The sequence below is a fragment of the Python bivittatus genome, unplaced genomic scaffold, assembly GCF_059951505.1.
Source record: "Python bivittatus isolate LINGU-HERP-01145 unplaced genomic scaffold, Pbiv_v1 ctg000220_np1212, whole genome shotgun sequence".
Lineage (NCBI taxonomy): Eukaryota > Metazoa > Chordata > Lepidosauria > Squamata > Pythonidae > Python > Python bivittatus.
Genome location: NW_028277048.1, coordinates 829,383 through 843,655, shown reverse-complemented (window position 1 = coordinate 843,655; position 14,273 = coordinate 829,383). Strand labels below are relative to the sequence as shown.

The 14,273-nt window shown below is 42.2% G+C and overlaps 1 protein-coding gene across 2 annotated transcripts in view; it reads right to left on the bottom strand.

Annotated features, from left to right (window-relative positions):
• Nucleotides 1-14,273, bottom strand: part of LOC103063139 (alpha-2-macroglobulin-like protein 1) — a 55,205-nt gene that overhangs the window by 24,520 nt on the left and 16,412 nt on the right. For both annotated transcript variants that reach the window (XM_088137568.1, XM_088137569.1), the window contains exons 9-17: nt 14,068-14,191; nt 11,270-11,384; nt 9,807-9,916; nt 9,086-9,250; nt 8,584-8,808; nt 7,945-8,008; nt 6,954-7,099; nt 2,121-2,267; nt 1,366-1,536 (exon numbers count right to left, since the gene is read on the bottom strand). In XM_088137568.1, the coding sequence (XP_087993694.1) occupies nt 1,366-1,536; nt 2,121-2,267; nt 6,954-7,099; nt 7,945-8,008; nt 8,584-8,808; nt 9,086-9,250; nt 9,807-9,916; nt 11,270-11,384; nt 14,068-14,191 (1,267 nt within the window). The remainder of the gene's footprint in view (nt 1-1,365; nt 1,537-2,120; nt 2,268-6,953; nt 7,100-7,944; nt 8,009-8,583; nt 8,809-9,085; nt 9,251-9,806; nt 9,917-11,269; nt 11,385-14,067; nt 14,192-14,273) is intronic.

Genomic DNA, 14,273 nt, shown 5'->3' with positions numbered 1-14,273 from the left:
CAGAATTAACACTCCATTGCTACAATCTATTCTTGTGGTCCCTATTCAATGAATACATCCAAATATCTATGCACACAAAGCCTTTCCCCACTTGCATCTAACCACAGCACTTACATGCTTGGCAACCTCACCACAAAGTCATCTTCATCTTGCCCATAGCACAAATCAGAAGCAGCTTCTAGCGTTACAATAGCACTTTCTTCCTTAAACAGGCAACAAACTGCATCAGTTTTACCATGAGCACCATTTGAGACACTCCATCGATCATTCTTTTGGCATCCCAGTCAGATGGCCCCTAGGATCAGTCCAGCACTTCATGGCCCTTTTAGGCTGGTACAGACTATCCCCCTTCCCTCTGCTTCACCACATAAGTTAAGAATAGCCTGACAGCTGAATGTGCTGTGAAGTAGCTGGCTCATTCAATTCCCCTTCTTTGTGTCTGTCAGTTTTGTTGTTACTTTTGAGCTCAGGTGAGAGAGAGCTAAGTGGCAAATTGCCCAGGGAGCAGGTGCTGTGTTGGGGGTGGCTGTGCTGTGAAGCCAGAAGGACTCTGCTGCTGCACTGTGCAACCCCTCCATGCACATCTGTCAATTCTTTGAGTCAGCTCATCCTCTTCTTCCATGTCTCCCAGCCCAACAGCTGATCCTCAGGCAGGGAGAGGAGATGGGCAAATAGGGTAAGCCTCAGATCTTCAATCCTATGTATTAAGAGACCAAAGGGACTGAAGGCCTGACATGTGACTCCTCTCATCCTGATTCCCAGGCTGGGAGAGTTGACAGACGATGGGAAGGCAAGTTCCAACAGACTTCTAAACCCACAGGTCCAAACCATCACTGACAGCAGCAGTTCTGTACTTGGTGGAAGGTTTCCTGCTGGCTGGTGATATTCAAGTGAAGAGCACAACTTTCCCTGCAAGACAAATGAGGACACTGTCCTCCAGCTGTAAGCCAGGGCAGAGCAATTGTGATGGGCAATGGGGATAGCCATATCTATAAGCCAGTTGGCTTTTCTGCTGGTTCATAGGTGAGTAGAGAGCACTAACTGAGCCACGGGGAAGAGTCCATAGATGAGATTGGAGGAATTTCATAGAAACATAGAGCTGTCAATGGCCACTTCTGGGAAGTTTCCATTATATGGTTTATGCTGATGAGCAGGGGAACTTTTTTTTCCTAAATACTGAATTGCCTTTCCATAACCCCCACAACCTAATTTTTCTACAGTTTCATCTTCTTTTTAAACATGATCTTGTGATTTACTTCACAATTAAGAATCATTAATGTGTCCTACCCAAGGAACTCCAGTCAATGCCGTAACAGAGCAGAACAGGTTTTGGAGGAAGCTTTTTTCAGTGCAGATGTCACTCACCTTGAACAGACTATAAACATCAGCCTGACTTTGAAACCAGGGAGCTATCAAATACCGCTTTTGCCTTTTACTCTCTGAAGGAAGACAAGGATAGGGCTCAAAATCTTCCAAATGATAGTGAAATCCTCTTGGAGTCATGGCTTCAAGGTAAGGGTAAGCAGAGTCATATACCTGTAAGCAAAGAGTATTGGCACAAGCTAAGCAAACCAGAACAAAGTTGTCACCGTTAGCAGTGTTCTTGAAACATAACCACAATATGCACAGAAATCTATCCCTTGCTAACATCAGCAAGTGATTCAGAATTAAATGGCAATCTCATCAAAGCTTCAAAGCAGGACTACCCACCCATAAATCTGCTTCCACATCGAAGAATCCCTAGATATCTGATCAAGAACCTGTAGAACTTAGGAAAAATGCTGTACACTGTTCCAGCCACACAACTCAGCTACTTTGAAATTTATGTCTTCATTTTAGAAATTAAGATCCTAACCTTTACAGCAGTAAAGATATTTCAAAATGCACCAACCATATGTGCAAAGACATGTTGAAAAGTGCAACAATACTATCACTTTCCTTGTGATCTTTATCAGCAGAGCTGCCTCTAGTTATGAAAATCAGTTATCTCAAGCTGCTTACAATTTCATTTACTTTAGTTTGCACACATAGCCTGGTTTTTACTGCTTGTGCATTCATGGGGAAAGGAACAGATGAAGAATTCACTGACCACAGCAGTGGGGAGGGCAGTATTTCCTTACCGAATCTGGTGTCAGAGTTTGGTTCGTCTGCAAGAGAACGCTCTTGTCTGCAGCACGGACAGAGCACAAAGCACCAGGGGCAGCTTCTATGTGCAGATTGACCTTTGACCCTGGAAGCTCTTCCTGTTCAGAGAAGCCCAATGTCACCTATGGATGGGGATATAAGAGATATGTTTTCACAAGGAAACCTGCAAAAATGATGAACAATTTACGACACCAGAGAAAGAGAATTTGTGTTATTCATTTTTTTTCTTTATTTAAGTGTGACCTGACTAAAGCAGTTATTTCACTGGGTGCAAAGGAGGGACCTATGATGTGCTTAGTGGTGGGTAATCCCACAGATGAAACTCCAGAGAAACAAAACAGTCACCACCCTTTTTGTTTTTCAAACAAGGTAAGGAAAGCACACTGACCCTGGTGACTGAAATCTTTTCCAATTCTTTAATACTGTAAGAGCTGCTTTGGATCATGTGACTGGGGTCTGAGAGCAGAGCAGTCAGCAGCATTCCAAGCTGGTGCCCAATTGTTTCTCCCAGATTGGTGCCCAACTGAAGGAATCTGGTGTGTTTTTTTTTTTCACAGCTCACAAACAGATCCAGCCCATTTTCAAATTCCACCTTTCTTTGGTGGAAGAATTCTACCAAATTCCATCTTCTCCCACCACACTAATTCTGTCCTATTCTGTCCTGCTCGGGAAGTCAGATAGTCAGACAGAGCCCTGAGCCCCTTTACGTTATTTCTTTAATTATGTTATTATTCATTATAATAAGTATTATAATTATTATTATAATTATTATAATTATTCAACATTAAGTTGGGTTGGAAAGAATAAAAGGGAAAGTGAATTTGAGAAGTATTTCCCCTCCTCTTTAGCAAGTCAGAAAAGTCTGTTGAAAATGGTTAGTTTGGCCTGGTATATGCTTAGCTGGAGAAGTGAGAAATAATCAGTTCAGTCTGCCAATTTACAGTGGGGCAAAAAAGTATTTAGTCAGCCACCAATTGTGCAAGTTCTCCCACTTAAAAAGATGAGAGAGGCCTGTAATTTTCATCATAGGTATACCTCAACTATGAGAAACAAAATGGGGAAAAAAATCCAGAAAATCACATTGTCTGATTTTTAAAGAATTTATTTGCAAATCATGGTGGAAAATAAGTATTTGGTCACCTACAAACAAGCAAGATGTCTGGCTCTCACAGACCTGTAACTACTTCTTTAAGAGGCTCCTCTGTCCTCCACTCGTTACCTGTAGTAATGGCACCTGTTTGACCTTGTTATCAGTATAAAAGACACCTGTCCACAACCTCAAACAGTCACACTCCAAACTCCACTATGGCCAAGGTCAAAGAGCTGTTGAAGGACACCAGAAACAAAATTGTAGACCTGCACCAGGCTGGGAAGACTGAATCTGCAATAGGCAAGCAGCTTGGTGTGAAGAAATCAACTGTGGGAGCAATAATTAGAAAATGGAAGACATACAAGACCACTGATAATCTCCCTCGATCTGGGGCTCCATGCAAGATCTCACCCCGTGGGGTCAAAATGATCACAAGAACGGTGAGCAAAAATCCCAGAACTACATGGGGGGACCTAGTGAATGACCTGCAGAGAGCTGGGACCAAAGTAACAAAGGCTACCATCAGTAACACACTACGCCGCCAGGGACTCAAATCCTGCAGTGCCAGATGTGTCCCCCTACTTAAGCCAGTACATGTCTGGGCCTGTCTGAAGTTTGCTAGAAAGCATTTGGATGATCCAGAAGAGGATTGGGAGAATGCCATATGGTCAGATGAAACCTAAGTAGAACGTTTTGGTCTAAACTCAACTTGTCGTGTTTGGAGGAGAGAGAATGCTGAGTTGCATCCAAAGAACACCATACCTACTGTGAAGCATGGGGGTGGAAACATCATGCTTTGGGGCTGTTTTTCTGCAAAGGGACCAGGACAACTGATCCATGTAAAGGAAAGAATGAATGGGGCCATGTATCGTGAGATTTTGAGTGAACACTTCCTTCCATCAGCAAGGGCATTGAAGATGAAACGTGGCTGGGTCTTTCAGCATGACAATGATCCCAAACACACTGCCCGGGCAATGAAGGAGTGGCTTCGTAAGAAGCATTTCAAGGTCCTGGAGTGGCCTAGCCAGTCTCCAGATCTCAACCCCATGGAAAACCTTTGGAGGGAGTTGAAAGTCCGTGTTGCCCAGTGACAGCCCCAAAACATCACTGCTCTAGAGGAGATCTGCATGGAGGAATGAGCCAAAATACCAGCAACAGTGTGTGAAAACCTTGTGAAGACTTACAGAAAACGTTTAACCTCTGTCATTGCCAACAAAGATTTATAAGAAAGTATTGAGATGAACTTCTGATATTGACCAAATACTTATTTTCCACCATGATTTGCAAATAAATTCTTTAAAAATCAGACAATGTGATTTTCTGGATTTTTTTCCCCATTTTGTCTCTCATAGTTGAGGTATACCTATGATGGAAATTACAGGCCTCTCTCATCTTTTTAAGTGGGAGAACTTGCACAATTGGTGGCTGACTAAATACTTTTTTGCCCCACTGTACATATCCCTCCATTATGCCTTTTTAAGGCCCCTCCTTTACCAGGCTCAGGCATTTTCCAACTGGTACCCCTTGTGTTCTTTTTTGTCTTCCATGGAAATAGTAAAGAGCTGCTTGGAGAAGGAACAAACTATGGGAAAAAGCAGCAGGGGCAGCCCGTGCATACCACCATGAAGCTGGTCAGGCAGCAGAAACGGAGGGGAGGCGGGATGGTTTTGATAACTCTCCACTTTTCTCTCCACCACATGTTGTAGCTAAGATGTGGAGAAGATGCAATTACATACACGCAGACCCATTATGCTACACTCTTTTGGAGCAAGCAATGTTATGCACTGTGCAGAAATGGGGTAAGAAATACAGTGGTAAGCCAAAGAAGTTACTGCATAAGAAAAAAACCCACTATTTCACACAAATAGTGTGTGCTGTATCTTCCCACACCTTTCTATCCTTGAAGCCATCCTGGTTCTACTATGTCCATATACCACTTCCTATATGCAGTCTACTGGAATGCACGCAATATATATCCTGTATTTTCATTTCATTATTTGTTAACAAACTCATAACATACTGAGCAGCAATAGCATACCACTATGACACTAGTATGAAAAGCTAGTATCTCTCCATCCCTTTGATGGTTCCAAAGCTGTTTGGAAAGTAATCAGAAAGACTTTTTTGACTGACTGATTGCATGCCATCAAATTGGTGCTAATTTTAGCGACTCCATAGATAAACGTCTCTGGAATTATCTATCCCCACCCTTGCCCTTATGATCTTCTAATGGTGTACTCATCACTGCTGTTACCAAATTCATCCACCGTGCTGTTGGTCATCCTCTTTCCTTTCCTCTTTCCCAGTATTATAGACTTCTCAAAGTAAATGGGACTTCACATAAAATAGCCAAAATAGCCTGGTCATTTCAGTCTCAAGTGAGGATTCTGGGTTGATTTGTTCTATGATCCATTTGCTTGTTTTCTTGGCTATCCATAGTATTCTCAAGAGTTCTTGCTACACAAGAACAAAACATGAAAAAATACACCAAAATCTTGATTCCCAACCTTATGGAACTATTAAACCTTCTCTACCTACTTCCAAATTAACAACTGCATATACCAACAAGTCACAGAACATCTATGGGATCCCCATCTCAGGGTGCATAGCAGAAGCAGTCATGCCACACCTAGAAAGCACTGGTCTTCCCAAAATCAAACCCAAAACATGGAACAGATATGTCCGACAACACATAATTGGTATTATTCTGTTACTGACTGCATTGTCAAATACTGATTTTGAAAGCAATGCTTTTCTCTTTTGTTTTTTTTGTATCTTAAATAGTAGATAACAATCTTCTGACTGAAAGTATCCATTCCAATTCACTGATGCCTGTCAATATGTAGCTGATTCATTTAATCCTCCACTGTGTTGAGGTTTGCCATTGTTCAGGCTTCTTATGTTTCATGTACACACTTGTAATTCTATCTCTGCAGCTTTAGATTTTTTTCTTGCATGGCACCATCAGCAACAAGACATCCCAAAGGCTTTAATCTTGCTGCATTATAACCACCACTAGTACTCCAAAAGATCCTCAGCCCTTCCTCAGTACCATGTTGAGGGCCATCCAACCTGAAGGATCCATCATCTGGCACTCTATACTGTCAGCCAAATGGTTTTCTTGGTAAAGTACAGGAAAGTACATTTCCTTCTCCCCCACAGTATGAAATGATGTGTTTCCCATTCTCACTAAAGTGATCACCTACCTCCAGCATCTTCCCATATTGCTGCTGCCCAATACAAGTTCTTGTTTGCTTTAGCTGGGCAGCTGGGATGACCTTCATGCTGTGGGGTGACCCTGCTGGGGTTATATACTCTTAGGCACACTGATGTTCTTTGCTCATGCCTCCCAGGAACACCCCCTCTTCTTGCCATGATGAGGCACAGAGCAGGACGTGAGGGGGCAGGAAACATTAGGTAGAGTTAAATATAAGTTTTAAGGTGATTTTATGAGGATCTTATAACAAATGAATTTTTAGAGGTGTACACTATTATTCCTTTTATGCACCTCAATTTATTATTACACAGGGCTCTTGGGTTTTTAAAAAAATGAAAATCAGTTCAACCAGAGATGTATCTGAAAAATGACTGCATATGTGAGTAGCAATGACTGTATCATATCAACTTCAGCTTATCTAGTTCCAGACATTGATTTGCAAAGTACATGGTTGCTCTCTCTCCCATGTGCTGTTTGCTGTCCTAAGAAATCTACACTAACCTTATGCTTGAAGCACTTGTTTATTTTGAACGTATCAACGTCAGCTGCCACCTCGCCGTCAGTGAAGACTGTAAACAGCAGAAGCCTGGCAGTGGGTGCCAGGTCAGAACTGGTGGTGAGGGTGAGGGAGAAGGTGCCTTTGAGTGCTGGGTCAGGGCAAAGAAAGGGTGAGAGGGAGAGGATTTAAGTCCATACAATGGGTAAATAATTTCTGCTAAATAGAAATAAAGCTGATATAGTACAGCAAGCACAGGGAATGTTCTGCCCCTGAGACTTCTTCCAAGTCTCAAGACTAGGGTGGAACCATTCTTCCTTTCTTACGCCACAATGAAATAATCAATTTCTTCTGTCTGTAGTCTCTTTCTTCATGGCTAGTTTACTCTAGGTTCCTCCTTATGGACAGAAAAAGGGACTGCTCCTTTCTACATATACAGAAGAATGCAGTGATCTGACAGTGAAGAAGGAAGTTGGGGCTCTTCCAAATGGCCAAATTAAAGTACTATCCATAAGTTCTTGAACTGGCAGGAAAATATAATGGCATAAATTGTGCTGCCCCATTATTGATCCTATTTTGCCTTTATCATGTCTTCTGTTCCCTCTTTACTGTGGGTGAATAAATGGGATGGGATAGGATGGATTTCCCCAGCCTCTTTTCCCTTCCCACCAAGTGTTACCTGTTAATGGGAAAAACAACAAGCAACCACTCTACTTAATGGAAGGGCAGGGTTGGGCAAATGGAGACTGATGCTTTGAATACTGGATTTAGGTACCTGTCCAGCTGCCTGATTATTAAATGACAAATGCTAAGGGGGTGCCTGAAATGAAATGGAAGGGAACTCTCTTAATGCTCCTCACAATCCATCTTCCACACCTGTTACCTGTTGGGCTATTTCCGAACATGAGTCTAGTGCTTTTCTGAAAGAACAGGGTTATGCTGAATGCTGTGTGACCATGTCACTCTTTGTTTCCCCATAGATTTTCCCTCACTTACTCTCTTCCAGGCCAACTGGTACTCGTTGCTGTCCACTGGAGACAATATTTCCTTCTGATACAACCTGCAGAGAAAAAGTGGCCAAGTTCATGGATCACACTAAGCTATCGCTTACTAAAAATACCACAGGGGCTTATTTAGCACATATTAAGCCATAATGGATATATATCAGGCTTCACTGGCATCCTTGCTTCCTTCAACAAAATGATGCTGCAAGCTCTGCCTTTTGTACATGCATACAATGTCATGATGCATGTATAAAAGGTGTGAGGCTTACATGAAGGCAATGCAACTCTGTGTTCATCGTTCTGCCCCTCCCTTGTCCTCCTCTGTGGATGCTGCTGACAGGCTTGTTACCAGAGGAACAGAATTCTGCAGAAAACTAGACATTCCAAAAGAATGTAGGAAAGTAAAATCTAGACTTGTAAACTTTGCATTAGAAGGTTTATAGCTTAACAGGGATGTAAACTTTTGGGGGATTTAGACTGGAAGGAAGATATAAATAAGGCAACAGATCTTTCTTCTGATAAACTTGTTGATGTAGTCAACAAGAGTCAAAGGGATTCTTTACCTTTAGTTGACAATATATATGTTCTACTCTCACACCCTGTTGCACTTTTCACAAATGGTTATGCTCACCAAGTAATAGAAATCTACGTGGTCGGCCTCGGGGCCCAGCTCCTTCCGGTCAAGGATATAATCCACCAGTACTTCCTGATCCTTTCCACAGGGCAGTTCTCCCTCCACATGCTGAATCTCAAGAAAACTGTTACTCTCTGAGTAGAAGGGCTTCAGCCAGACAAAAGCGTCATTAAATACCATACTGACATCATCTTGAGTTGCATTTAAGAGGGAATACCTACCCTGTAAAAAAAAAAGAAAAAAGCATAGTATAGGTCAGGAACAGCTAAAGAGTCAAAAACTAGTCTATGGCTCCATGTAGTACTTCCTAGAGTAAAAATGTATCCTGGATCCAAACATGCAGAGATTTTCTGCATGTAAAATGAGAACTTCTTCCACTGTGTACAGCTTCTCTTCCTCCCCTGGTGCTCCTGGCATCTAAGAGTGATTCCAGAAGCTGTAGCTGTGTGTGTGTTGGAGGGAGGGAGGGAGGGAGGGAGAGGAGAGAACTACTACTTACCCGTAAAGCAACTGGACTGTTTTTCCATTTTTTTGTGTCCAAGGTGAAATGAACTTCCCCATTTTCATCAGTGATGTATGAAATATGAGTTTCCACATTATCAACATCAAGAGTAAGGTACACAGTCTGATTCTTTAAGGGTACATCATTGACAGCACATTTCATCTACAGGAATAAAATGCCCTATTATTGTTCTAATGATAGTTAAGAAATTGTATGGAATTCATGGAGCATCGTTCTAGGATCTCTATAGATGTAAAGAAAATACTAGATTATTAAAAGATACCATGTTCAGGTTATAAAGCAGATTTAAATCCTGTCTTTTAAGAGTTTACAATCAATTTCTGGCCAAAACAGTATCTCTACTACTATGAGTCCATACCATTAAACCAATCTGCATTCTAGGTAGAAAATAACATGCCAACAGCACCAATCTCTTTCATTTTGGAAAAAAATGTATTTAATAAATTCCACTTAAAAGCAGCAAAAATTATGAAAAATAACATATCTAAAAACAAATACCCTTAAAACAGAAATTTGTTGTAACCCAATCTTGAATATACCTAAAAGTTAGCCCTGAAATATTATTGGAAATGCCTTTTCTTCCCCAGCCCCTCACATCTGAAATGGCAGCCTGTGGGGCACTGAAAACACTGTTCTCCTGTGGCATACGGAGCAAGTTTACAAGGATGTTATCCAAAGAAAGTTGTATTTGACTAACCTTTCCAGTATATGGAAATCCATGCTTGAAGAATGGATTGAGGTTGAGGAACGTTATTTGAACTGCTCTGGTGACCACTGAGATAAAGCTATTTCCTAAGATTTTCACTCCTGCAGAGACAGATTACATTCTGGCTCATTAACAGCCTTGGAAAAGAGCATTAGAAAAAGAAAAAAAAACAGAGCAGATATCTAACTGCACCTTCGACATTTCATTTCCCATTGATCTGGTCTCACCGGCTATTTATTCCCTCAGCTTCAGCCAGGGCCTTTCCCACGGCTGAGTTTACGCGCTCACTCCCCATCCTTCAGCCGGCAAAAAATTAAGAAGGAGGGAAACTTTCTGCTCCGGCTGCCCTCCGCCCTGGTTCACCATTGAGATTGGTCATCTGTGCAAGGCGCGCCGTGTGAACTGATTGGAGGATTCCTCCAGCTCTGCTCTCTTCATTACTGGCTGGCGGGAAATGACCCACCAATCATAGTGGTGTTGCGGGGGGAGGGCGGGGCGTGAAGCAAGCTACTTCGCTTCTTTTTATTTGGGCATCTACAGTGTTATCAGTTTGCTGAGAACAGAAAGTGAGAGAGGTGTCTTTCCTTCAGGACGTCAGACGCTGCTCATATTAACCCTGTTTGTAATACTGGCTTGCATAAATTAGAGCAAGACTCCCCCCTTTTCTGGTACAGTTGAAAGCAGGACTGCGGAGTCATATCAGTCTGCAAGGAGCTCACCCCGCCACTTTCGCCGGGCGGAGGAAGGAACTTCGTGCAGGCGCCGTGCCTTCTAATCACTTGCGGAGGGCAGAGAAGGCCGGCTGGGGGCCCGGCTGCATTCGGAGGGCGTGCTTTCCCAGGCCGCAAAAGATCTGGAACTGAAGCACCTAACCTAAGGAGCAGCGATGGACTAGGCATGGTATCCCTTGAGCAGCAAGAAGGCGTCCCGCCGGAGAGGTGGGGATCCAATCACGAGATGGGTGGCATATAAATTTAATAATGAATCCATAAACAAACTACATGTTGCTTATACCTCTGCTTCCATAAGGGGTTTGTTGTTTAAATGAAAGCTGGAGATTCTGGTTCATTGGTGGGGAAAAGGAAAAAAGGAACCAGAGAGCACCTTTTTGGAACGCCTAGCAAAATCGGGAGATGAACCAAACCACGTGGGGCGCCAGAGTTGGATTACTTTGCTTAGGGCGCCAAAATGTCTAGAGTCGGCCCTGGTGGAGGCGGATGTGTCTCCTGGCCGGTGCCTGTGGTGGTGACATTTCCTTTGCATCAATTATGGGCCTGTACTGTAGTATCTCTGAATATGCACAGGTTATTTGGAAGAGTACAAAGTGGCTTAAAAGAACACAATCCAATGTTGGAAAATACGTTTTTTAAAATACGTTTTAGAACAAATGAGAATATTGAGTTAAATTAATGTGTCCAGATATAACCTTGAATTTCCCATTTCTTTCCTTGTACCTGTTCCTTCCTCTTCCAATTCTGCAGAAAGCTCAATAGTACTGGCGTAACCTTTTTGAAGTAGTTTAATATCTGTTGTGTTAATAGTAAATGAAGCATATCCAGTCTTGTCCGTCTGGGGATAAAGAAGAAAATCTATATTAACAAAAATTCTTTAGGTATTGCATTCAAACAAGAGAGCTTTCTGTCACATGGTATCGTTGTTGCGATGACTTCAGGAGCTCTTCCTCTGATTGGAAGCTCTTCTTAGTATTGCTTTTTTTTCAGTATTCAGTGACTTTCTTTTGCTCATGGAAGCAAAGCTTTTTATTTCTTTTATAGGACAAAATTGACACATGTCAAACACAGTGATGATGGTTCTGCTCAAATCCATGGAGATATACATTTAAAATGAATCTCATAAACTGGATGGCACTCAAGGACCATCGAAAGGTTAACTGACTTCTATGAGCAGAATTTTGAAGATGGACAGCTGCCTAGTTCTGGTCTGATTTTTTAGGGATAATGCCATACCATTGTGTTTCCATATTATTCTATTTTTAAAAATTCCTCCTGAGCAGCTCCTTTACATAGTATTTTTACAGCATGCTTAAATTTATATCTGTTTGTAAAGTGTGCTTTTTAATGCATTTTGCTTTCAAAATATGGCTTTAGATACATATTTGATGTGTTTGAACTGCACTGCAGCATCTGGAGAAGTGCAAAATCTGCTGGACTTTATGCATTAGTCAAAAAGAACCTGTCATTTAGGCATCTACAAAGTCAGAATTCTTCCCACCCATTCTCAGACATTCTTACAGAACACTTCTATTTGAAGTATTGGTGATGGGAAAAGGAAATCTCCCTAGGATCACTCCCCAAGTAGTGATCAAAATGGACTGGTATACTGTATGTGAGTATTTGTGTGGGTGTATGTAGTGGTGTTGTACCTTCTGCTTCATATGGCCTCAGGCATTGTTGGCTTATAAAAGGTATTACTCAGCACACTCCTTCCTGCACAAGTATGCTAATCCTTCGTTTTTCCTGCATCCTTGTCCACCAAATTGTTTCTTTGATGGTGCTGAATGCAGGAGGAATCACCTGGTGTCCTGCTTTCCATCTCTATTCTGCTACTGCTATTTAGATTTTGGTGTATTGGTTAGAAACTGGGAGACTGTAAGTTCCAGTCCTGCCTTTGGCCTGAAGCCAGCTGGGTGACCTTGGGCTAGTCACTCTCTCTCAGTCCTAGGAAGAAGGCAAGTGCAAACCACTTTCGAAATCTTCCAAGAAAACTGCAGAAACTTGTCTAGACAGGAGTCAACATTGACTTGAAGACACCAAAAAAAAAAAAAAAAATAGATAAAAGGGTTAAAACTGAAATAACCTTTGGGACTGTCTATGCTAATTACCCACAGTGTTGTTTCCAGTGGTTCTGGAAAGCTCTGTCCTCTGATACAACTGTACAGATAGTCCTCGATTTACGACAACAATTGGGACCAGAATTTCTGTCACTAAGCTATGCGGTCATAAAGCATGACCACATCATTTAATGATGGCAGTCCCTGCAGGCCCGGTTGCCGTTGTTAACTGAATCCCATGGTTGTTAGGTGAGGCAACTTCCTGCCGGCTTCCCACAACCAAAGTCAGTGGGGAAGCCAGCAGAAAGTTGCAAGTCCCCAAGTGGCTGCTGCTGGGTGGGGGAGGAAGTGAGGGGGTGTGGGGGAAGGTCGGGGAGACTGCCCGAGGGTTCATAGAGGTGCACAAGAGGCACCGCACTGGTTGGGGAAGGTGTGTGGGGGTGCACAAGAGGCGCCAAGGGGTCGCCGTGCAGGTTGGGGAGGGTGTCTGTGGGGGTGCGCGAGTGGCTGGTGTGGTACAAGTGCAGAAGGGCTGGAGAGGGTGCAAGGGTGTGGGAGACTTACCCCAGTAACTTGCAAACGTCCCTGCTGGCTTCCGCATTGACTTTCTGAGGAAGCCAGCAGGGAAGGTTGCAAATGGCGATCATGTAATCACAGGGTGCTTGACAACCAGTTGTAAGTGCAAACAGGTAGCCAAGTGCCCAGATCATGATCACATGACCGTGGGGGTGTTGGGATGGTCAGAACTCCAAGAACTGGTCATAACCACCATTTGTTCCGCACTGTTGTAACTTTGAATGTTGCTGAATGAATGGTCATAGGTTGAGGACTACCTGTACATGTAATGTAAATTGTTGCTTGTTGTCCTATATATATTCTAGAAATAAATGGTTGACCAAAGACTGTATATAGTATTAATAGTTCTTTTATATTTCCACTGAACTATTGGGGAAATAATCTGCATTTCAATTTTAGACCATAAACAGAAAAAAAAATCTGTCTTCAGTATGTGGTGAAAATCTCAAAGAAGCCTCAGCCTTTCCACATTTTCCTCTGTTGTTTTTATTGCAGCCTTGAGGACTGCTTGAAAATCCATCAAGGACTACAGACTGATAATGAAAGATAAGAGACAATTGCATTTCCTTCCTTCTTTCCTTGCATCCTTACCTAGATCTTAAGTTTGGAATGCTAATTTAAGGGTGGGGTTGGGGGGAGGCACCAAAATGTTCACAGACACCTTTCTTGGTCCCTGCTGTCCTCCCTGCTCCTCTTGACTTCTTTACATAATTAATATATGGGATATTTAAACATTTCACATTTTTTCCCATTTGATTAAAAATGGCTGTAGTAAGCAAGCAAAAGGTATGGAGGATTATGTACTGTGTTAAATCAGTGCACCATTGCACAATGTGCCTCTAGCAACTTCACTTTCAGTTTTATCCTGGGGTGTCTCATTCTCACCTGATTTGTGTAATTAAGCTTAATGTCAAACATTCTTGTACTCTCACTTTCATAGAAATAATATGATTGGGTTCGAGTCAAATTGAGATGGACAGTCCCATGAACAGGCTTCCCATATGTGTATCTGTGAAATAATTGAGAAGATCAATATTAATGATAATAAAGACAAATTAAAAAAGACGAGCAGAATAGAATACAGATAGTCC